The following is a 26,404-nucleotide window of genomic DNA, read 5'->3' on the forward strand; positions in this document are numbered from 1 at the left end:
CTGTGCTCCTGGACTTCCCTCTTAATTTATAATTGCCAGCACCTGTAGTGAAACACTTTTCCTATCCAATCACCTGTTCAAAACAGATGCTGACAATCATAATTAAGAGAACAGTCCAGAAGCAGAGCATTATGTCCCTCCTGGAGAGGGTCATGTTGGGAGGTATGTCAGAGTGTAACCACAAAGCCAAAAGTCAGTGAGGAGGGATGTACCACTGTCAGTGAGGCAGTAATGTGTCGCTGTCCGTGAGGCAGTAATGTGTTTCTGTCAGTGAGGCAGTAATGTGTCGCTGTCAGTGAGGCAGTAATGTGCCGCTGTCGGTGAGGCAGGGATGTGCCGCTGTCGGTGAGGCAGTAATGTGCCGTTGTCAGTGAGGCAGGGATGTGCCGCTGTCAGTGAGGCAGTAATGTGCCGCTGTCAGTGAGGCAGGGATGTGCCGCTGTCAGTGAGGCAGTGATGTGCCGCAGTCAGTGAGGCAGTGATGTGCCGCAGTCAGTGAGGCAGTGATGTGCCGCTGTCAGTGAGGCAGTGATGTGCTGCTGTCAGTGAGGCAGTAATGTGCCGTTGTCAGTGAGGCAGGGATGTGCCGCTGTCAGTGAGGCAGTAATGTGCCGCTGTCAGTGAGGCAGGGATGTGCCGCTGTCAGTGAGGCAGGGATGTGCCGCTGTCAGTGAGGCAGTAATGTGCCGCTGTCAGTGAGGCAGGGATGTGCCGCTGTCAGTGAGGCAGTGATGTGCCGCAGTCAGTGAGGCAGTGATGTGCCGCTGTCAGTGAGGCAGTGATGTGCCGCTGTCAGTGAGGCAGTGATGTGCCGCTGTCAGTGAGGCAGTGATGTGCCGCTGTCGGTGAGGCAGATATGTGCTCCCCCTCCCCACAGCCTACACCTAACCCTGCCCCTGCAGCCTAAACCTAAAATGCCCCCCCCCCCTCCCCCCCATCATGCGCTGCTTTCATCTCCAGATTGGTAGTACGGGAATCCAGCGGCCGCAATTCCGGCGCTGGGCAGGTGATCCTATTTGGGATGCCGTTGTCGTCTTTCCGAGTACTGTCGGGATCCCGGCATCGGTATTTCAAATGCTGGAATAACTACCGCTGGGATATTGACCGGATCCCGATTATCTTATAGGTAATAAAATAAAACCTAATTTTGCTGCTTATCAAGGCAGCCCATTTTATTACTGACTAGAAGGCTGACATTTTTACAAAGGATTTCTAAAGCAATAATTATAATTGTCCACTGTAAATTGCAGCATCATTTTCATATAATAATAATAATTTTAAAACTTTTAAAATGTAGCTTATGCTGTAAGGTGTCACATCAACAGTCAATCTCTACAATAAACAATATGTGTATCGTACTGTACTGTATGTGTAATATGTATATATAAATGTATTTATACCTTTCATCATTTAGACACGCATAAACTAAGCCCCACCCTGATTCATGCTCATAGACCTCACTTTTGGTTGGAGCTCCGCCTCTATTGGACCTGTCGCACTAAAATCTGGAAGTATGTACTTTACGTACTATATATATGTATGTATGTATGTATGTATTTGTTTTATACACAGCTCACACTTAGCTAATAAATGATTGATCTTTACCAAGCAGTGTCTTTTATAGCTAAGTGACATCACAAAGGCTGTTAATGATGTACTGTAAAGGTGGGTACACACTAGTAGATATATCTGCAGATCAATTGATCTGCAGATATAGCTATGAACGGATCGGGCAGTGTGCTGTGCATACACACTGCCCGATCCGTCGGGGACTGACGTCATGAACTGGGCGGGCGTGTACACACGCCCGCCCAGTTCAGCTGTCAGTCACCGCCGGCCGCCGCAGCATGTGTACGGGCGGTCGGCCGACCGCCCCGTACACACACAGCGACGCGCCAATATATTGGTAGATATATTGGCCGTCGGCTGTGCTGCGCGGCCGACGCGATACGTCTGTGAACGACGGAGTTCACAGACGTATCGGCCGTACACACTGGCCGATGGTCCCGCGATATAACGGCCAGTGTGTACGGGCCTTAAGTCACAGTGTCATACTCAATCCGACTGCACTTCTCTTCTGGAAGTAAAGATTTGTGTTCTTCCTAATGGGGAAACAATGAATACTTGATACATTTGAAGTTAGGATCTAAATTGTTTTTTTTTCTGTCAGTAGTAGCCTAAAAGCTAACCCTTCAGAACGCTTAAGGTGCCCGTATACTGTACTATAAGGCCCTTTGTCACACGATTTCGACCTATCGAGTCGATAAATCGTGTGAAAAGTGTCACATTGTATGTGTTTTACCTCCGATTCCGATCTGATGTGCGGTCCCATGCGCATCGGATCAGATCCGGAGATCGTCATGGCTGCCACAAGGATTTGTCAGATCCCGCAGCCATGACTGGGATTGAATACGATACATTGTATGCAAAAGGACCGCATACAATGTATCCGGGAGCTGCCGGGTGAGTTGGCAGGGTATCGTATGCGATACCTCGCACTAGTGGATGGGCACCTTTAGCCTACATGCAAATGCCCTGTTGCCCCCTCTTACACCCATTCAGACGCATGTAGAGATGCAACCGAGATGCGTATAAATCGCCGGTAGTTGTTCCTAGATACAGACACTCTATCGCAAGACATGCCTACAAGAGGATGTGGCCTGCCACCCGGAATCAGCACCTATTTCTCTTTATATAGTTATTCTGCTTTGTATAATTGACTAACACAGTATTTCTTTATTGAGTACTGTAATGATATGATAATTTTTACAGAGGCGATTTGCTTTGCCTCTGCATTTATTTATTGTAATTAATCCTTGCTGTTATTCTATTATTGAAGTTGTTATTACCCCAATAATACGGGTGTAGTACGGGTGACCGGCGGTCTCCTGACCGCCGGTCACCTTACTGACGCCGGGATCCCGGCAGCATACCGACGCCGGGATCCCGGCGGGGAGGGGCGAGTCCAGCAAGCCCCTTGCGGGCTCGGTGGCGACCTGCGGTCGCCACGGGTTCTATTCCCACTCTATGGGTGTTGTGGACACCCACGAGTGGAAATAGTCCCTGTTGGTCGGCATGCCGACCATCGGGATAGTGAGCCGTCGGGCTCACGGAGGAGGTCATGTGACTGTCGGTCAGCCGACCGGCGGTCACATGACTACCACCCCAATAATACACATACAGTACCTACAAATTTCAGCATGTTCATTAAAATGCCTCATGAAGCCCTAATAAAGAAAAACTGACCCCAGGCAAAATGATTTTGTTGTTTTTACTGTAAAATAAAGAGTTTACCTAAGGGCTGTTTCACACTGGCCGGGTAGCACCGGCCGTCAAAATACTGGACGTCGTTTTGCAGTGGCCGTCCCGCAGAGACACATGCAGAGTAATGTGTCAATTCACACGGCACGGCTGCCGGGTTGCAGCCGTAAATATCCACTGACAGTCCGGCTGCTGTGCCGGGGCCGCGCCGTCCTTGTAGGCAGTGAACCGTGTGTGTGAATGGGAGCTTTCACACACACGGTTTTTTTTCAAGCCGCTCCTGCTGCTGCGCATGTGCACAGCATTACATACGGCTCAAAGCCGTTGTGTGTGAAAGACACTGCCGGATGGCAAAAAGCGGCTTTTTGCCATCCGGTGATAACCGGTGTGTGTGAAACAGCCCTTAAGGTACCTAAACACGGTGAGATCCTTGCTATGCCCGACTTTGACTAAGCGATTTCCCTTGAAATCCCCCAGAGCCCAGAAGCACAGATTTTGACTATCTGTACTTTCGATTTTGACTATGTACGATTTTGAATAAATGACAATTTCGAGTATACTTTGTACTAGATAGTTCACTATATAGTCAAGATTGACTTGCCTGCATAGTCTATCTAGGCTTGCGATACCGACCCCGTGGGGCCACGCATCAGGATCAAATTGGTATCGCAAGCGGCATAACACCTTCCGATTTGCACTTTCTTTCCTTCAGATTTTGACTATATAGTCAAAGTTGAAAGGATTTATCTCACCCTGTGTACACACCTTAATGATGACCTGAAAAGCCGTTATTACATCAAACACATGACTAGACAGCCAGGCAATAGCTGACCAACAGCTGAACCTACTGTGAGAATTACTGTACCTTACTGGTAAATGAGTTGAAGGTGTCACTTGCAATGAAAGTAAATTAAATTTTCTATTTAAAAAAAAAATCCTTTTTTTTTTTCTCTATTTCTAAGTATGACCTTGGTGAAAAATATAAAACTAATATGTCTGAGCCAGTTGTCTTCCAGTAAGATTCACCTCCATATAAAGTTGACAATACTGTTTTATCCCATTTTTTTCTCTGATAAATATCTTCACTGTTCAGTCAGATTTTCTATTGCTTTTGTGTTTGATGAATGTTCATTGTCAAATGGAGTATAATGTTTCCCTGCTGTTTTCTCTATACATGGCTCACACATCTTGATAACCGGTAAAGTTGTGACTTATTCAGGGATACATTTTCACCCGAATCAAAGACTCTGTCACTGTTCTTTTTTTTTATTGATTTTACATGCTTAACCTTCTGCGCATTGAACCTACAGTTGAATGTTGATTTTTGCATAATTATGTTATTTATTTTCTATTCCTAATATTTGCCATAGTGCTCGTATATGTGTCAGTTTACTGTTGCGATAGCAATGCGGGTAGATAGTATGCAGGGTCGGACTGGCCCACAGGGGTACCAGGGAAACCACCGGTAGGCCCCACTGCCTGAGGGCCCACTCCTTCCTCTAGGGATCAGGTTCCAGACTGTGCACTTGTATTATACATGGTAGATACGTTGCATTACACTGCACAAGTCTACTGTGTATTTCAAGCCTCTGTGGAGGCTGGCCACACCCCCTTTGTAGGGTGGCCACACCCCTAAGTATGGACCCCTATAACTGCATTCCCCCGGTGGGCCCTTCATGCCCCAGTCCGACACTGATAGTATGTAAGTCAGGCAATATAGAGCATTCTAAACCTATTGTAGCATTAGTACAATCCACTGAAAATAGTAGAAAAAAATGTATGTGCAGAGCTTTAAGGTTTACTGTACGGCATAGTTGCCTACTCTCCTGGAGTATCCTAGAGATTTGTCTAATAAGAATAAGCAGGTATGTTCTAAACATAGACAGGATACGGTAGGATGCTCAACCCTCCCGTCTCCTGTCCACTTCCCCAGTAAAATGGTCAGGACTATGATGATGTTAATCTTGTAAATCTAATCATCATGACCACTCCGCCTGTTGTCACAAAACATAACCCGGAGAAGGGATAAAGAAGTGATAAACCAGTGATAAGTGCAAGGTGAAAACGCACCAGACAATCATTACGGATTTGAAAAATGACAGTTAGGAGCTGACTGGCTGGTACGTTATCACCTTGTGCTTATCACTGCTTTATCACTTCTTTATCCCTTCTCCAGGCTTAATACATCTGCCCCATTGCACTTTGCAGTAAGGTGTGAAGCCATTATTATGCAAATCACATTGCCACGTCAACTGCAAAATAACTACGTATGAATTGTATAAGATTTTTTGTTTTACTTTGTTCTTTAATAATCAAGGTTTATAATTATATTTTATGACCTGCCCAACTCTGCCCCTTCCTCCCCCCAACTATTGTCACTGACTCTGCGTAGACCATTATGGTCTGTCCTGGCACCACATATATGTACATATAAATAAAAAGACATTATAAAAACAATACTCATCCATAATTGGACTGTGAAAATTCTTCAATAAAATGTTTTTCTTGTAGAGAGCTTGTCCAGAAATTCATATGCAAAGGAAAAGACAGCCAAAAACAAAACAACAACAACAATATACAGTAGTGTAAGATTAAGGAATATATAATTCCCAGTGTTCATGCAAGACTAGAAGGATACGTATTAAGATCATAAAAAGAAATCAATTCAAGTAAATATCTCATAATTTTTTAATTTTTTTTAAAATTAAATACTAGCTGGAGTACCCATCATTGGCCGGGATTTTAAGAATGTCTGTTTACAAAAATACATTTAAATATTAAACACACAGTATAAATAACATTGTAGATAGCTGAATACCCGTGCTTCGCTACGGGATGAGGATGGTAAATTAGAATGATAGTTCGTTAATTTTACGTTGGTTGGAGATCTAGTATATAGGCATATCTTGCTTCCCTGATGCACTTTTTGTAGTGGCCGGACCCCTTTTTGGTCTCCCAAGGGACCCTGCTCTTCCCACTATACAACTCTCAGTCTGTGGCTTCCTGCTGCCTCCATTCCCCTCCTCACATCATGTCAGTGCCCCGTGAAATTATCAGGTTTTTTTACAGTTTCTTATATAACATAGCACATTCTGTATCTCCTGATATACTCTGTGCTGCTGGGGGGACCATGCTACCTTCACTATATAACTGTCAGTGTGTGGGTTTGTGCTACCTGCATTCCCCTCCTCACATCATGTCACTGGCCCTATCACATGCAGCCCTGTCATCACTGACATATCATATATGTACTGACGTACTGATATAGTCTGTGCTGCTGGCCCACCCCTAGGAGTGCTACTGTTGTGTTACCCCCACAGTGTTTGTTCCCAGAGTGTAAGTCGTATGTGTAGCAAGTTTGGTGTAAATAGCTTCAGGCATTCCAGAGTTATGCTGTCTGCTGAAAAGCTCTGTGCTGCTGCTTCATTCCTAGGGGTGATAGGGGTGTCTTACCCCCACAGTGTTTGTTCCCAGCTTGTAAGTCATATGTGTACCAAGTTTGTTGTAAATTGGTCCAGGCATTCGGGAGTTATGCTGTTGCCTAAAATACTCTGACTAGATTGCTTAGATTTTAAGCAGTGATCTCGCCGTGTGTACCCCCACAGCGATAGCGATGCGCAGCCCCGCGCATCGCTATCGCTGGTGCTAGATTGGCTCAATTGGTGCTGGTGCTAGATTGGTGCTGGTGCTAAATTGGCTCAATCTAGCAGGTCGCTCATTTCACCCGCTGGGTGAAAAGAGCCCCCCCCCCTCCCCCGTCTCCCCTGACACTTCAGCACACATCGCGCTGTGCTGAGCGTGGGGAGAGATGTGTGCTGAGCGCTTTGCTCAGCACACATCTCTCCTCAAATCGGGCCGTGAATGCGGCCCTATAAGTGTACCAAGTTTGTTTTAAATTGCTGCAGGCATTCCAGAGTTATGCTATCTGCTGAAATACTGAGTGCTGCTTCCTCACCCCTAGGGGTGCTAGGGGTGTCTTCTCCCCACAGTGTTTGTTGCCAGATTGTGAGGCATATGTGTACCAATTTTTGAGTACGTTGCTCCAGCAATTCCGGAGTTATGCTGTCTCCTGATATACTCTGTGCTGCTCTCTGCCCCCCCTAGGAGTGCTAGGGATTTCAAATTGTTTTAGTTGCCTCGGCCGTGTTTTAATACGCTCATATGTCAAATTTCACGATCTTTACTTGTAAACTGTGGATTTCTATAGAAGGACAGAAGGACAAATTTTCATTTTTATATATTAGATTTACTGTATACATAAACAAGTTTTTTTGTAAGGGATCTGGAGATTCTTCCAATGTAATATTCCCTACAATTACATTTGATGGTATATAGCAACTTTTTGTACAGTACTTACAAGTTATAATTTTGTTAATAAGCAGATTTTTTTATTGTACTGATAATGTTAACATCTCAATTTCATTGTGGGATTTTTGTAAAGTTTTAAATTATGATTTTAATTTTAAACTTTTGTTTTAATGAGCCTTTTTCGTTATAACCATTTACATCAAAGATGCAAACATGAAACTACACAAAACTAATTGACTCTAGAGCTTTTATACAGAAAATAGCATCATGAGAACTGGCTAGATTCCATCTCAATTGGGCAGTTATAAAAACTGAGAAGGAATTGTACAAATTATTCTGTATTTTCAGATCCAGCACAAATCATGAAGTATCAACTCCTTAGAAGTGTAATAAGTCATCAAAAGTTGAAAGCTTTAGAAAACTCCAGCACTTTGGGGGTAATTCCAAGTTGATCGCAGCAGGAATTTTGTTAGCAGTTGGGCAAAACCATGGCCCTCATTCCGAGTTGTTTGCTCGTTATTTTCCTTTGCATCGGTGTGATTTTCCGCTAACTGCGCATGCGCAATGTTCGCACTGCGGCTGCGCCAAGTAAATTTGCTAAGAAGTTTGGTATTTTACTCACGGCATTACGAGGTTTTTTCTTCGTTCTGGTGATCGGAGTGTGATTGACAGGAAGTGGGTGTTTCTGGGCGGAAACTGGCCGTTTTATGGGAGTGTGTGATAAAACGCTGCCGTTTCTGGGAAAAACGCGGGAGTGGCTGGAGAAACGGGGGAGTGTCTGGGTGAATGCTGGGTGTGTTTGTGATGTCAAACCAGGAATGACAAGCACTGAACTGATCGCACTGGAAGAGTAAGTCTCGAGCTACTCAGAAACTGCAAAGAAAAATCTTTTCGCAATATTGCGAATACCTCGTTCGCAATTCTGCTAAGCTAAGATTCACTCCCAGAGGGTGGCGGCTTAGCGTGTGCACTGCTGCGAAAAGCGGCTAGCGAGCGAACAACTCGGAATGAGGGCCCATGTGCACTACAGGAGGGGCAGATATAACATGTGCAGAGAGAGTTAGATGTGGGTGGGATGTGTTCAATCTGCAATCTAATTTGCAGTGTAAAAATAAAGCAGCCAGTATTTACCCTGCACAGAAACAATAACCCACCCAAATCTAACTCTTTCTGCACGTTATATCTGCCTCCCCTGCAGTGCACTTGGTTTTGCCCAAATGCTAACAAAATTCCTGCTGCGATCAACTTGGAATTACCCCCTTTAAATAAAGATATTATGATAGCCCCTAAGGATAAAAGGAATAGTAATGGTGAGAACAAATTTGAGATGGAGTTTATTGTGGATATCAACTCATAGCACAATTCGAAAAAGCTGTAAGATTCATTGGCCAATGTAAAAAAAAAAGAAGAAAAACTGGTCCAATCCTAAATCTTTCCAAATCTAAGAAATAAACTTATGATAATTCCCCCCCCCCCCCCCCCCCCCACCACCTAGCAATAGTACGATCACATCAAAATTTTCTTTTATAAAAGTGGAACATACAGTAAATTGTGTAACTTGCTGACCAGTGAAGAATGAAGGGAAAAAGCTCACTGAAGTTGACATCAACCATCACATAACGTTGTGATCCAGATCCTTCAATATAAGGGCCACAGAGCATTTGAAGAATATAAAAAAAGGTTTGGATACAGACACCCTTTCCTGTCACTGTTTACTGTTCAGTGTTGGAATGACCACATTTTTTATTATTGTCTGTATATGTATATATATATATATATATAGATAGATAGATAGATAGATAGATAGATATTTATAGATATGTATATATATATATATATATATATATATATATATATATAATGTGGCACTAGGAATAGTCCATCCCATGTGTTCTATTTTGCTTCCCTGCTCCCACGTCTTCTCCCACTCCGCATGCCAGTCTTAGGGAAGACCATAGTACATTATTATGTAGATTTGGCCATATTATGGGTGTAGCACATAATGAACAGCTATATCCACTAACTAACTACGACCACTAACTATGGGCAGAATAACTACATCCACAAATAGTAAATACCAGCGTGAATATAACACAAAATGAAGCAACTATGATGATGTACTACAGTGAGTTAAACAAAATATTAGTATTTTGCTCATTTTCTCTAAAAATTTAAGGAAACTCTTTTCTACATGGAAAAATGTTTGAAATGTGATGTTGTACTTGGACGAAAATTTTATCTATTAATAACAGAAAGCGTTCCAAAAACAAGAGAAGAGAGAGCTTTGACTTACCAACTCCACCCTGGAGCTAAACCAAGAAAACAAAAGGAGATACGTGCATTTTAAATGCAGTTATTTTGAGTAATGCCAGGCTGCTACAGGATCACCCATAGAGATTCCTGAACTAACAAACGGACATACAAGGGTCAAGCCTCAATGGGTTAATAATAAATGTCAATTTCTCTTACGTCCTAGAAGATACTGGGGTCCATTTAGTACCATGGGGTATAGACGGGTCCACTAGGAGCCATGGGCACTTTCAAAATTTGATAGTGTGGGCTGGCTCTTTCCTCTATGCCCCTCCTACCAGACTCAGTTTAGAAAATGTGCCCGGAGGAGCTGGTCACGCTGAAGGAAGCTCCTGAAGAGTTTTTTGCATTTATTTTTCTGTTTGTTATTTTCAGGTAGGGCTGGTTGGCACCAGCCTGCCTGCTTCGTGGGACTTAGGGGGGGGCCCAACCTCTTGAAGGATTAATGGTCCCGTTCCCCACTGACATGACACTGAGCTCCTGAGGGAACTAATCGCAAGCCCCACCACGGCGAGCATACATTCCCGCAGCACCCCGCTACCCCTAACCGAGCCAGAAGAATGAAGAGTGGTGAGTACTGAGCCGGCGTCCTGGTTAGCGGGGCACCAGCCATTATGGCGGCACGAGGGTACTGAGACGCACGGCTTCTAAACGGGGCGGAATGCGTCTCCAGACCCAGTACACTACTGCGTCTCAGTACACTGTACACAGTACCCAAACTGGCAAACACAGCCTTAAAACGGTTCTGCTCCATTTTAAGCACACAAATTAACTCAGCCAGTATAAAAAAGCGTGAAGACCGCGCGCCATTGAAGGGGCGGGGCTTTACTATGAGAGGATTCAGCAGCTCACCAGCGCTATTTTCCCTCTGCAGTGGACACAGAAGCTGACTGACAGGGACGCGCAGCTCCTCCGGTGTGACTCCAAATGACCACAGCGGTACCAGGGGGTCATAGCAGGGGGGGGCGGGCGACTATTAGTGTACTAAGGGGTACATTTACTAAGCAGTGATAAAAGTGGAGAAGTGAGCCAGTGGAGAAGTTGACGTAACATTTATAATTTGCATACTATAAAAGTATACAGAGCAGCTGATTGGTTGCCATGGGCAGCTTCTCCACTGGCTCACTTCTCCACTTTTATCACTGCTTAGTAAATGCCCCCCTAAGTCCCCTATCAGGGTACTTAGTCTGCGACCCGGCTATGCTTGGCATTAGCGGTAAGGGCGCAGTGGGGGCTGGCTCCAAACAACTCTGTGTCTCCTTGAAGGGCTCTTTGTGGGTTACTTGTGCTTAACCTGTGTGTGTGTGTGTGTGTGTGTGTGTGTGTGTGTGTGTGTGTGTGTGTGTGTGTGTGTGTGTGTGCTGTCACATTACATTATGTCAGGCAAAGAGTGTGTTTCTTGTACAGCGGAGTGTTCCTCTTCAACAGGGGGGGTTACTACTGGGTACTCAGGGTTCACAGAATATCGGGGCAGAACCGGAGTGGGTTAATTCTCTTAAAGGAATGATCTCCACTCTTTCTACAAAATTGTCCCGCAATGAGAAAGAGACGCAATACTTAAACCAGACTGTGGATGAGTTTATGAACAGACTCAAAACAGCGTCTCAATTCCCTCCCATTTGTCTGCAAAAGCGATCTCTGGCCCATATCCTGCAATCTGACTCTGACGCTGAAGGGTCAGACTTGGAGGAGGGTGAGGTGGACTTGGAGTGGGGGATGCGGCTCTGTCACAGGGAATAGAGGCTCTTATAGAGACTATCAGAGATGTTCTGCATATTCCTGATAAGGTGTCAGAGGAGTGTGAGGAATCTTATTTTAATGTAAAAAAGATGTCCTCAGTCACTTTTCCTGTGTCAAAGGAATTGAATACCCTGTTTGAAGATCCGTGGGTTAATCCTGATAAGAAATTTCAGATCCCTAAAAGGTTACTCTCATCTTTTCCCTTTCTTCTGGAGGATAGGGAAAAAAATGGGAAAATCCACCGATAGTGGACTAGGCTGTCGCATAAAATTGTATTGCCTGTTCCTGGTGCAGCCTCCCTAAAAGACACGGCTGATCGTAAAATTGAGACTACACTGAAATCATTATACACAGCTGCTGGGGTGGCCCAAAGACCCACTATTGCATGTGCGTGGATCACAAAAGCCATTGCAAAATGGTCAGGTAACCTAATTGAGGGGTTAGATTTCTTGTCTAGGGGGGATGTTGTTTTACTCCTGCAGCATATACACGACTCTGTGAACTATAGAGTGGAAGCCAGAAAGAGATAGGCTTGCTTAACGCACGCACCACTGCTCTGGCAGTGTCGGCACGCAGGGGCTTGTGGATACGACAGTGGACTGCTGACGCGGACTCCAGGAAAGGCGTGGAAGGCCTACCATTCACAGGAGAGGCCTTGTATGGAGCTGAACTAGAAAAATGGATCTCCACAGCTACTGCGGGTAGGTCTACGTATCTTCCTTCCACAGCCCCCTTCCTAACAAGAAGACTTATTCAGCTTCAGTTACAGTCCTTTCAGACGGCCAAGTTCAAGTGCAAATCCAGAGGTGCTTCTATATCCTCCAGCGGCGCAAGAGGTAAACCACGCAAACCAGCAACTGCAGGTGCTGAGGATCAGAGCTCAGGTTCTGTTTCCTCAAAGACTTCAGCATGACGGTGGACTGCAGTGCCTGGAACGCTGTCAGGTGGGATCCCGCCTACAATTTTTCAGTCAGATCTGGTCACGTTCGTGCCAGGATCCCTGGGTCATAGATCTTATTTCCCAGGGCTACAGACTGGAGTTCCAAAAGCTCCCACCTCATAGATTCTTCAAATCAGGCTTGCCAGTTTCACAAAAGACAAGTATTACTTTACAGCATGCCATCCAAAAACTGGTACAGACTCAGGTCATTGTTCCAGTTCCTCCTCATCTGCTCAACAAGGGGTACTACTCCAACCTGTTCATAGTGCAGAAACCGGACGGTTCGGTAAGACCGATTTTGAACCTCAAGTTTTTGAACCCGTACTTACGAGTGTTCAAATTCAAGATGGAGTCTCTGAGAGCGGTGATCTCAGGTCTGGAGGAGGGGGAATTCCTAGTGTCCCTGAATATCAAGGATACGTACCTTCACATTCAGATCTGGCCGCCTCATCAGGCTTATCTACAGTTTGCATTGCTGAACTGTCACTACCAGTTCCAGGCCCTGCCATTTGGTCTCTCCACAGTACCGAGGGTGTTCACCAAGGTGATGGCAGAGATAATGTTTCTACACCGCAAACAGGGAGTGGACATAATTCGTTACCTGGACGATCTCCTGATAAAAGCACCATCCAGGGAAAGGTTGCTGGACAGCATTGGTCTCTCAACCAAACTCCTCCAGGATCACGGGTGAATTCTGAACCTTCCAAAGTCTCACCTAGAGCCAACAAGGAGGCTCCCATTCCTGGGAATGATACTAGACACGGAGTCGCAGAAAGTGTTCCTTCCATTGGAGAAGGTATTGGTAATCCAGTCGATGGTTCGGGATGTCCTGAAGCCAACCCGGGTGTCGATGCATCTATGCATTCACCTTCTGGGGAAAATGGTGGCCTCTTACAAGGCACTTCAATACAGAAGGTTTCACGCACGACCCTTCCAGCTCGATCTGTTGGACAAATGGTTCGGATCGCATCTTTATATGCACCAGAGGATCCGTCTGTCACCTAAAGCCAGGATCTCCCTTCTGTGGTGGCTACAGACTTCTCACCTCGTCGAGGGTCGGAGGTTCGGAAATCAGAACTGGATTCTGTTAACCACAGACGCAAGCCTCAGAGGTTGAGGAGCAGTCACTAAGGGGGTGCAGTTTCAATGAAAATGGTCAAGTCAGGAAGTCATCCTTCCAATCAACATTCTGGAACTCAGGGCCATATACAATGCCCTTCTGCAGGCCTCACATCTTCTTCAAGATCGGGCCATTCAGGTCCAGTCGGACAATGTGACGGCAGTTACGTACGTAAACCGACAGGGCGGAACAAAAAGCAGAGCAGCAATGTCAGAGGTGTCAAGAATTTTCCTCTGGGCAGAAAGAAATGCTGTGGCGTTGTCAGCGGTCTTCATTCCGGGAGTAGACAACTGGGAAGCAGACTTCCTCAGCAGACACGACCTGCACCCGGGGAAGTGGGGCCTTCACCCGGAAGTGTTCAGGTGCTTGACAAGTCGATGGGGATATCCATAGATCGACATGATGGCCTCTCGTCTCAACAAGAAGCTAAAGTGGTATTGTTCAAGGTCGAGAGACCCACAGGCAGTGGCGGTGGACGCCTTGACTACTCCATGGGTCTATCAGATGGTGTATGTGTTTCCTCCACTTCCTCTGATACCAAGAATTCTAAAGAGAATAATAAGGGAAAGGGCTCAAGCAATATTCATTGCTCTGGACTGGCTAGGAATGGCCTGGTACGCGGACCTTCTGGATATGCTCCTCGAAGATCGGTGGATCTTCTGCAACAGGGCCGACCTAATGACCATGTCGACCTAATGCATGTCGACCTATAGTGGTTCACCTAATGACTGTCGACCTAAGTGGTGTCGACCTAACGACCGTATCCCCAGTATACAATGTATACAATAATTATGCCTTTTACCATGCTACTACTAGATGAATCTAGGCAACACCCAGGACCCAAATGATTGGGTCCTGGGTCAGCTTCTGCCATGGTAAAAACATTTTAATGAGTCTGACATATGGCTTGAGATGTTTGGCACAACTGAGATGCTCCGACACAGCGCAGTGTACTTTATCACTAAATATTGCGTCTTAGTCGCATCATAACCACAAAGACGCTCACAGTGACGCTAGGTTGCGACCTTTGTCATAAAGGATTTGGTACAACCTATGTTCAAAGTCACAGATTCATCATAATGGAACGTGATGGGAGCAATAGCCACAGCCACTCGTATCGGAACATTATTTACAGAGATTTGCAACATTGCAAACAGAATGTACAAGTACCACGAGCAGGGCCATCTTAACAGCAGTGTAGGCCCCTGGGCACAGCAATGCACTGGGCCCCCTACCCATCCTCCAGCGGTAGGGGGTGCTTTCAGCGGCAGCTTTGGTGTCCCGCGAGCGGTAGGTGGTGTTCTATCTTCCGCTCAGCATGTAGGACCTGGAGCTAATTACTCCTTTACTGCACAGATGGGGCTAAACTGTAGAAGGGGGCATTGGGCTGAATGAAGAAGCCCTGGTACATGACTTCCAGGGTGGTAGGGAGTGTTTAATATGTAGGGGAGGGGTGGATAGTGGAGTGGGCTTAATATTTATCATTTTCTGGTTGGAGGGCAGCTTGCTTGACTGCAGATATCTCAAGTTCCTGAACATTTATTTATTAGCTTAGGGATAAAAAAATTAGAGGGTCCCACCTTTCAGGAGGTTATGGGCACTTGGGGATCAGAGTTCAGGAGCCAGAGCAATTCACCAACAAAAATCTAAAACTGCATACCAGGCGTGTAAAGCTGAAGCAGGAACCAGCTGCTTGAAGGCTGATATCTCTGGATTTGGGCACTATAGAGACAAGCTGCCAGTGTCCACCAAAAAGGGAGAGTCCCAGCTTTAGGATTATACCCTCAGAGAAACTCTTAAGTCAGACAGAACCCGAGATATCTGGCTGGGAATAGCAATTAACAGGCTTGGATGGGGACCACTGCTTTCAAGTCAGATATCTCCGGTTCCCCAGGGCCAATTTTCAAAAATCTGGTACCCCTTGAAACAGGGGACACTCAGCTATCAGCCTAGGGCTCTTATACTCCTGGGGCCCTTGGGCAAGAGCCCATTGAGCCCATACGAAAAGACAGCCCTGACCACGAGCCCCAGTGGTCAGTGCATGCTAACAATGCAGTTTTATTGCTTTTTGCCGTTTTTAGCGATGCAGATAAGATGGAGATTTTTGTAAAAGGACCCTTGCTAGGGCTAATGACGCTGGCGTGCAAAGAGAGGCTATTTAGCACACTTACCGCAAAGGTGTATAAGACACATATTTATCATGTATCATATACATTATCAAAGCACTGTTATTATATGTGGATTGTATATCGGTTACATACAGTAGGAGAAGGTATCCTAAAACAATACTGTGTGTATGGAACCATTTAGTGATATTTTCATGAATGGCATTGTATAGTATATACAGTTTCTAATTTGTTTATTTGTATTTTATGTTATATTGAGATAGTGCTAATTGTTTTTATTACAATTGTTACACATTTGTTTGAGATTCTGTCAGTACTTGCTCAGTATCTATTCTTAGGGGTGGTATTTACTTTGCCTGCTGTTGGGATCACGGTGCACAGTATACCGGCGCCGGATTCCCGACACCCGTCATACCGACACCTTTTTTCCCTCTTGGGGGTCCACGCCCCCCCTGGAGGGAGAATAGATAGCGTGGCGAGTGCAGCGAGTCCGAAAGGGGCTCATTTGCGCTCGCCCAGCTGTCGGTATGCTGGCCGCCGGGAACCCAGCCGCCGGCATACCATACTACACCCATTCTTAGTATTCATAAAAGTATTACTTCGAGTCATTGTCTAGTGGCCTACAGGTAACATGTAGACAATACACGTGTTGATCAAGTAAAAAGGTGTTACATTATGTATGTATTCTATTCCTGTCATCACTTCTTAGTCCTGCAAGTCTTTTGCTACCAGTTGTTGCCTGTCAGCAATGGAGACACACTTACATTCACAGGCACTGTATGAAGTAACCATGGGTATTGTGACATCACAACTTAATGAAAAAGTCATGTGGCAGGCATATACGTGGCATATGAGTATTACATTAATTCTTATAGCTGAAATGTGATTAGTTTGCATTATCATAAATAATATGCTTCATGTAATTTATTTATTACCAGTTATTTATATAGCACACACATATTCCGCAGCACTTAACAGAGAATATTTGGCCATTCATCACACCTGTCCCCGCCCCAGTGGAGTTTACAATCTATATTCCCTACCACATGTACACGCACAGACATTCACACTATGGTTAATTTTTTGAGCAGCCAATTAACTTACCAGTATATTTTTCAATTGTGGGAAGAAACCAGAGTACCCGGAGGAAACACACGCAAGTACGGGGAGAATGGCTGTGATGAGACTGATGCAGCTAGGTACACAGTCCTTACGGGTGTGGCTCATAGGGTCGACAGTAACTATGTTGACCACTATTGCTTGACAGTGACTAGGTCGACACGGTTATTAGGTCGACATGGAAAAGATCAACATAGAAAAAGGTCGACATGAGTTTTTTTTATTTTTTGGGTGTCGTTTTCTTCGTAAAGTGACAGGAACCCCAATTAGTGCATCGTGTCGCCTCGCATGGCTCGCTTCACTCACCATGCTTCGGACAAGGTGCCTCGCTCCGCTACCGCTGCGCTCGGCACAGGTTACTATTCCCAATTGTAGTCCACGTGGATCGTTAAGTATGAAACAGTTTAAAAACTGAAAGAAAGAAAAACCTTTGTCATGTTGACCATGTTGACATAATAACCATGTCGACCTAAAGCATGTCGACCAATAGTGGTCGACCTAATGAGTGTATACCGTCCTTACTTTGGAGCCTAAAGTGATGATTCTGTCTATAGCAGTACACTGGAAAAGTGTTTTCTTATATATGACATCATTCCTATTATAGAGGAGAAACAATTCTAAGACAGAATTATATATGGAACCATTTTGTGATATTGCAATTATTAACATTTGATGCATAGTTGTCTACATTTTTTTATTTGTATTTCAAGTTTTATTGCCAAAATTCCAATTATAATTATAATTATTCATAGTGATTTTTGCACATCATTGACAGGGTCTGAATTAGGCCCTAAGCCATGTGGCAGGCATACATGTGGCATGTGTTAATAGCTAGATTAATATATTAATTCATATACAGTAGCTGAAATTTGATTAGTTTTCTTTATCGTAACAGAATAATATAACAGAAATCGTCAGTTTGCTTTGATGATAAAGGTTAGCACTGCTACATCTTATATATCGACCACATACACATGTACATTTATGTATCTACAAGTAATACGTTTACAGTAGTCAGAGATTAGTGTTTTAGATGCAGTAACTTCTGGAAAAAGACGTTTCCTCAATTTTTTTTTTCAAATTTATAAAACAATTACAACATAATTGTGCAAGTCGTACAACAATATTGTTTTTCAATTTTATAAGTGATAAACATTACTAAGGACTTGTTAGTGTGCTGCTGTTAGTGCACTTTGCTGCTGCCATTTAATGCCTCAAAAGTGTATTTAAATAGATTAAATTGGATTTCTTCTGGGGTCGTTCCCATCATTATGTTCTCACCTGAACACATTTAAAATGCAGAATGCAGCACACCCTAGTTCTTTCTCTGTAACCACTGCAGTAGAATGTATTGTACAAGCACAACACATGAAAGTGCATTCGATATTTATCCAGATCTCTGATGTGTAATGATCTGCGCAGGAGCTACACTGCGCCTGTACTGATTGGGTTCTGCAATGTCGGCTGAAGTGTGGCTGCAGATGTCAGGTGAGTGACGGTCTGCAGCTGTTTGGGGGCATGGAGGTGGACCGTTGCAGTAAACTGGGGGGTCTCAGCCTCATTTTCTTGGTGTGCTGAAGCCAGTGGCTGTACCCTTGGAAGCAGTTTCACTGGCCCTCAGTGCATGGTTTTGGTGGACATCCTGAGTAACTCAGATGTCCGTTGTTCGCACAGAGGATCCGATGCTGCGTCTTTGGAAGCAGCAGGCGGATCGCAGAAGTCGGCAATGGGCGTATTTTTAATGAAAGCGCTTCTTGCAGCTTTCGCATGTTTTAGCACAACCACTGCCAGGGTTGGACTGGCCCACAGGTGTACCAAAGAAATCCCCAGCAGGCTCCACTGCCTGAGCTCCCCCAGGGGTCACTAACTTGATGTAGCAGGATCATGGATGAACCTGGGTGCTTGGGTGGGAAACTACACCGAGATTAACCCTCCTGCCAATCAAAGCGGGTGGTCCTGACACAACCTCCTCTCCTCCTTTATATAAGGACCTTGTCCTTTTTATGTCGAGACCTTTAATGGTTGGCAAAGGCACTCTGTGGTGACTAGCCACACCCCTTACACTTGCCCCCCTACCACTGCATTCTCTAGAGGACACTTCATGCCCCAGTGTGACATTGGGGGTAATTCCAAGTTGATCGCAGCAGGAATTTTGTTAGCAATTGGGCAAAACCATGTTGCACTGCAGGGGAGGCAGATATAACATGTGTAGAGAGAGAGAGATTTGGGTGGGTTATTTTGTTTCTGTGCAGGGTAAATACTGGCTGCTTTATTTTTACACTGCAAATTAGATTGCAGATTGAACACACCACACCCAAATCTAAAGGGCCCTATACACTGGCCGATCCGCCGCCGAGCTGCCCGACGGCGGATACGGCTGCCGAGCGACCCGGCGGCGGGGGGGCAGTGTCGGGTGGAGTGAAGTGTCTTCACTCCCCCCGTCACGCGGCTCCATTGAAGTGCAGGCTAATATGGACGGGATCGTCCATATTGGCCTGCATGCACAGCCGACGGGGGACCAGCGATGAACGAGCACGGGGCCGCGCATCGTTCATCGCTGGAGCCTCCACACTGAAAGATATGAACGAGTTCTCGTTCATTTATGAACGAGATCGTTCATATCTTTCAAACAAATCGGCATGTGTGTAGGGCCTCTGCACATGTTAAATCTGCTTCCCCTGCAGTGCACATGGTTTTGCCCAACTGCTAAAAAATTTCCTGCTGCGATCAACTTGGAATTACCCCCTTTGACCGCTGCATACAAAGAAACTAAAATTTATCAATCAGGCCCTAAATATTTTGCAGAGTTTGGAAACAACATTAGTCATTATTGTCTGCAGGTTTATTGTTCACTTCATACAGGTAAGTGGAAATCGTCATTGCACAAGTATATAGGCTAGAACCTATTTGCTATATGCTTATTTTTCCACGGGAAGGCAAGCATTAAAAAAAATGTGGAATAACATGAAATAAACAATAAAAAGTATGTAGTTCACTTCTTGTAGAGAAATATGAATATTCAGTTTTCTCATTACCCTGGAGATTCCTGGTGTTACTGCTAAACACTTTCTGGAGATGTGCAGCTCCAGACAGAGGTTGTGCGAAGTGAATGTACCAGCAATAATTGTGACTGTCATAACTTACTGTTATGATTTTGGGCCTGATTCAGAAATGTAGGCAGATGCATAAGCAGCTGCAAGTATGTACGCAGCCGTTGTGCGAAACTATGCAAAAGTTTCTGCCGTCTGGCTTTGTATTGAGACGCCAACCAGCTTTGCAAATCCCATCGGCTGCGTACAAAGACGCAGCGTCTGTTGCAGATCAGTTGATCACTGAAGTTCTGAGAAGCTGCTTGGAGACACAGCATGGCCAATCCGCCGCCGAGCTGCCCGACGGCGGATACGGCCGACGAGTGACCCGGCGGTGGGGGGGGGGGGGGGGCAGTGACGGGGGAGTGAAGTTTCTTCACTCCCCCCGTCACGCGGCTCCATTGAAGTGCAGGCAAATATGGACAAGATCGTCCATATTGGCCTGCATGCACAGCCGACAGGGGGACCAGCGATAAACGAGCGCGGGGCCGCGCATCATTCATCGCTGGAGCCTCCACACTGAAAGATATGAACGAGTTCTCGTTCATTTATGAACGCGATCGTTCATATCTTTCAAACAAATCGGGCAGTGTGTAGGGCCTATAAGCCTTTCCAGAGACATTGTAGCTGCATACAAGATTGCAGTCACAGCCTCAAATGTGTTCCAAAAATGCATGTGTTTTTGCCGACACTCCCCGTTACCTCCCCCAAATAGTCCATGATTGTCAGTCACTTTGTAAAAAAATCCTCACTGCAACTGCAGTTGCGAGACCGTGGCGGCACGTCCTGTGCGCAGACTGGCGATAATCGCTCAGCTTTGAATTTGGTAAGCATTAGGTTTGCAGTAGCTCTTTTCTAATAGTTAATCAATTCTACATGCAATAATTTTCAGTGAAGTTTTTATACTAGTACAATAATTGTTAGTACCAAAATTGTAGACCACACACTTTGTCCAACAGGAAATTATGGTTTTTAACTTCACTGAATTTTGTATCTGAGTGTGAGAACACATTTCACACCAGTAACGAGTAGAGTTTTTCTCAGGATGTTGTCTCATGTTGCTCAATATTATTCTTTAAAATCATTACAAAAAGAATCACAGGGCTTTGTCTCTGTGTTTATGAGGCCAGCTCAGTGGTTCCCCAGTGTAGTGGAACATTGTAATTCTGGGAAAGAGTATAGCAATAGGACACCTGCCATGTAATGGAGGGCTGAGACTTGTGTTTCTAAACCAGACTCACTTACTGGCTTCCGATGGAAGTTAGGATTGCAAAATCACTGCTGTTTCTGCATACTACTGTGTAAAAGAGTCCCGAGATGAACCTGTCAATGACGTGCATAGTGTTGAATGTTGCTGATCACTGCACTTTTTATTTCTACTTTTTCTAAATAAAAATTGTGCTTTTGGAGTCTTTATATTGAAGTGATTCTTTTCTGAGATCTTTGAACTTTTTCTCTTTTTGACCCCCGGCGCTGGTACGCTACCTATAGAGTAGCCGTAACAACATGTGAAATTCAATAGCTATCTTTGTAATGAAAAGCTAGTGCTGAATTATTGACATTCAATCATTTTTTTATTTATTTTTTACTAGTTTAGATACAAACCTACACAGTACAGTGATTGATGACAACCAATGAGATAATTGTTTTGGATAGTCTACCTTGTCCTAGACCAGAGGTTCTCAAACTCGGTCCTCGGGACCACACACAGTGCATGCTTTGCAGGTCTCCTCACAGAATCGCAAGTGAAATAATTAGCTCCACCTGTGGACCTTTTAAAATGTGTCAGTGAGTAATTAATACACCTGTGCACCTGCTGGGTTACCTGCAAAACATGCACTGTGTGTGCCCCCGAGGACCGAGTTTGAGAACCTCTGTCCTAGACCAATCAAAGAGTATTGGTTATTGGTTGCATTGGATCACTGCATTTATGTATGTACCTATGTAAGGAATTAATACCAATATTTTGTTAATGAATGATGTCAATTGTTGATGGACAAAAGTAAACTCTATATATATATATATATATATATATATATATAGGTACAGTACTGTGCAAAAGTTTTAGGCAGGTGTGGACAAAATGCTGCAAAGTAAGAATGCTTTCAAAAATAGGAGTGTTAATAGTTTATTTTTATCAAGTAACAAAAGACAAAGTGAATGGACAGAATAGAAATCTAAATCAAATCAATATTTGGTGTGACCGCCCTTTGCCTTCAAAACAGCATCAATTCTTCTACATAAACTTGCACAGTACACACAGTTTTTGAAGGAACTCGGCAGGGAAGTTGTTCCTAACATCTTGGAGAACTGACCACAGATCTTCTATGTTTGTAGTCTTGCTCAGATCCTTTTGCCTCTTTATGTAATCCCAGACAGACTTGATTATGTTGAGCTCAGGGCTCTGTGGGGGACATGTAATTATTTCCAGGACTCCTTGTTTTTCTTTAAGCTGAAGATAGTTCTTAATGACATTGGCTGTATGTTTGGGGCCGTTATCCTGCTGCAGAATAAATTTGGAGCCAATCAGATGTCTCCCTGCTGGTATTACATTCCTCCCCAAGTGTTAGGGTCTAGAGCTGACCGGGTGTGGAACAGAAGTTAGACATTATAAAGATATACAGGGCCTAATTCAGATCTGATTGTAGATGTGCTAAATTTAGCACATCCACGATCAGTTTCTCAGACGTGCGGGGGGATGCCCAGCACAGGTCTAGTCCGCCCCAGCATGTCTGGCTCTGACATCTCCCCCCACCCTTCCCGCACGGGTGCAAAAGCATCGCACAGTGACGATGCTTTCGCACCCGGCAAGTAGCTCCCTGCCAGCGCAGCTCCTGCGCACTGGCGGGTGGCCACCCTCGGTGTCCCGGGTTGCAGCGGCCGCGTGTGATGTCACGCAGCTGCCGTGGCCCGCCCCCGCAATGGTCCGTACATGCCTACATTCTAACGCCCTTCCCGCCCCACGACCGCCTCTGCCTGTCAATCAGGCAGAGGTGTTCGCAGCCCAGAGTTGCTTTTAGCATCTCACTGGGCTCCCAGGGTGCGCATGCGGAGTGCGTGTGCGCAGTTCACAAGGGAATTCAGACTGCAGTCTGAATTACCCCCACAGTCATTAGGTCTACACCATAGGGTCGACATGGTCAAAATGTCGACAGTCAAAAGGTAGGGCTTGATATGCGGGGCATCCCCCCACATGTCGGAGATTGTGATTGTAGATGTGCTATTTTGAGCACATCTACGATCAGCTCTGAATCACCCCCATAGTGCGTACACATGGTGCGATATTGTGCACTATATCCCTCGTGAAATGAGCGACATAGAGCAAAATATTGCACAGTGTGTATGCGGCTTTACACCACTCATATGTTAAATAATGATCCCCTGTTAATTTAACAGTTACACGTGATGTACTATAAATTAATAGATCTACAGTACAGCTTTGTTTAGCCTTGATCCACTACAGTAAGTTTATAATTCTTATGTTTTCTTCAACAGCAAATTGTTCTCCTCCCTGTAAGAATGGTGGAATGTGCCTACGTCCACATCTGTGTGTATGCAAACCAGGAACTAAAGGAAAAGTTTGTGAAGACAGTTCAACCCAAGACACATCTTCTACTGGCACCGGAAGTCAGGGTGCAGGGGCTCCTGCTCCTCCCTCCCGTCCAATTCCTCAACAAGCAGCTCCACAATCCTTGCCAAGGAAGGTACAGACATCTCCAGAATCCAATCAAGGTGGACAGGTGACATTGGGGCTCAAGCATAAACCACACATCATCGTATCTCAGCCTCAGTAAGTTCATAGCTTTGAGCCTTGACTTATGGTAATTTATGTGTCTGAATGTATATATACAGTAAATACTAGCAAATAAATGGACCCGGAACCTACCTGAGCACCGTATCCTCTACATCCCCGCAGCTGCCCCGCTCCTCTTGTCCCCTACCCCTAACTGGCCAATTTTACTTACCCCCCTCCATCCCCATTCCCGGTCCTCTTCTCTCTGGTGTGTGTGTGCATTACACACCTAATGTGCACGACGAATGCAGTGGGAGCAGGGGTGTATCTATTTTGTTTATTAACATTTACTTATATAGTGCTGGCATATTCCGTTGCACTTTACAATTGAGAACAAAAGAGTAATAAAGAAGACTGGGTGATAACAAACAGGTAAAGAGGTAAGAGGGCCCTGCTCGCAAGCTTACAATCTATATAGAATGGATACGGTATACATTGTATGTCTTTCCTAATATATAGTGGCGGTACATCATTTCTTATTGCCGCAAATAGCTATGCCAAAAAATCATTATTGGGTCTAAAACCCAATATTAAATGAATATGCTCCTATGGCTAGTAAAAACAAGTAATGATAAGTCGCGTGGGTGGGTGGTAATGGAGAGTAAATCAGCACTTAATGGCCTTATTCTCACATACAATAGATGCCAATTTGCAGTATCCCAGATATGTAAGCAGGCATTTGTGTTGAGCTCCAACTGTATTGGACTAATCAAGGCTATTCAGTAGCTATGGATCTCTGCAGATAATAGAGACGAGCAAATAGTCAAATGTGCTCCAAGTAATCTACAACTAAAAACCAGTTTGCTCATTTTAAGGGCATGGCTCAAATATTCTTTTCAAAGTACTGTTGTTATTAACTAGGCTTCATCCAAATGATGGAATGCATTGCTGAACAGGAAAACACCCCGAAACATGACTGTAACATAATCAATTGCGTGCCATTTTTTTCTTTTCTTAAAATTGACCCATTTGTCTGCCAATAGCCCAAAAATATTTTTTGAATACATTTAAGTAATTACTATAACGGAAAGTATCATAGATTGCTTAGATTCCAATGCACACACAAACTCTGATCCAGTCACACACCAGTCGTTCTTGGGCTAGAGTGCCTTATTTTCATAACTGTGTTGCACCTGTTGAAAATGAGTGTCAAACTTATTTTGGAGAAGGTGGATGTACTTTGGTGACAGCAAAGGAATCCGCTCTTTAAAAAAAAAAAAAAAAATCAAACTTCAAATATTTAGTTTCTGTTAGTTGTATGTATGTGTTAGTTTATCAGCTTAAAGCCACTATGCAGGATTATGAATGGGAATGTCCACATTCACATGACATTTATATCTTGTACAATATATGTCATCCTTCCACATTTACTAAATACACTTCATTTGTATTTGTCTTTCTAAGTTTCTTCTGCAAGCTTTTTATAAACAACGTTTTATCACCAGAGTTATTCATTTTTGATGGTCCAATATGACACAAAGTTGCTGTCTGAATAACTTGCCACTATATTTAAAGAAAAGTATATGGGATTGCTGCATCGCCTTAGTACACAGTACATGCATTGCAAAGCTGTGTCATGTACTATTTATTTATTTATTTATTTATACATTTTATTATTTATTATAAATTTAGAAGAGAGCCAAAAACAATAAACATGAATGTGTTAACATTTCAGGAAGACAAAGATGTGTACAAGTCATTTCATTATAGCTACCTGAATGTGGAGAATCATTTTAATGACTTTGGCCGAAGCATGAATTCCCATGCTAAAGGTGTGTACACACAGTGAGATATTTTCTTTTGATTTTGACTATATAGTCAAAATCTCAAGAAAATGTAGTGCAGATCGCAAGGTGATAGTCACCTTGCGATCCCGATGCGCGGTCCCGCCAGGTCGGCATCGCAAGAAAAGATAGACTTTGCAGGCAAATCAATCCTTGCTAGATCGGTGTACTATCTAGTTCATCTCACATGTCAATTACATCTCACATAAGCCAAAATCTCACATAAGCCAAAATCGTAAGCACACATAGGGGTATATTCAATAAGAGTCGGGTCCATTCCGACATGCAGTTGTCGGAATGGACCGGACAACCCCTATTCAAAAGAGCGGCCAAATCCGACTGTCGGTTTTGGCCGCTCCCGTTGTCATGGCCTTCTGCTGCTGCTGTCAGCGGCGCCTGGGAAAAGAGCTGTCTGCGGCGCCGGGAGGAGGTGATATTAGCGGTGCCGGGAGGAGGTGGTGACATCTGGGGTGGGAGGAGGTGGTAACAGCCCGCCGGGGGGGGGGGTGACGGCAGCCAGCCGGGAGGAGGTGCAGACAGCCCCGTGGTGACAGCCCGCCAGGGAGGGGGGGGGGGGTGACGGCAGCCAGCCGGGAGGAGGTGCAGACAGCCCCGTGGTGACAGGCCGCCGGGGGGGGGGGGGAGCAGTGAATGCAGCAGCGGAGGCTCACGGCTGCGTCCACCTGGCTCCATCAAGCGAGACGTCGCTTGATGGAGTCGGGTGGACACTGCCGCTGGGTCCCTGCTCTCCCCGGTGCTCCCCCGTCTCCTGCTCTCTGCTCACTTATCTCAATCCGACTTTTTTTAAAGTCGG

General features: G+C 44.8%; 1 protein-coding gene across 4 annotated transcripts in view; it reads left to right on the forward strand.

Annotated features, from left to right (window-relative positions):
* The window catches only part of LTBP1 (latent transforming growth factor beta binding protein 1), a 660,590-nt gene that overhangs the window by 109,858 nt on the left and 524,328 nt on the right, over nucleotides 1–26,404 (forward strand). For all 4 annotated transcript variants that reach the window (XM_063917963.1, XM_063917960.1, XM_063917961.1 and 1 more), the window contains exon 3: nucleotides 23,509–23,803. In XM_063917963.1, coding sequence (XP_063774033.1) covers nucleotides 23,509–23,803 — 295 coding nt within the window. The remainder of the gene's footprint in view (nucleotides 1–23,508; nucleotides 23,804–26,404) is intronic.

Source organism: Pseudophryne corroboree, chromosome 4 (assembly GCF_028390025.1).
Source record: "Pseudophryne corroboree isolate aPseCor3 chromosome 4, aPseCor3.hap2, whole genome shotgun sequence".
In the NCBI taxonomy this organism is placed as follows: Eukaryota; Metazoa; Chordata; class Amphibia; order Anura; family Myobatrachidae; genus Pseudophryne; species Pseudophryne corroboree.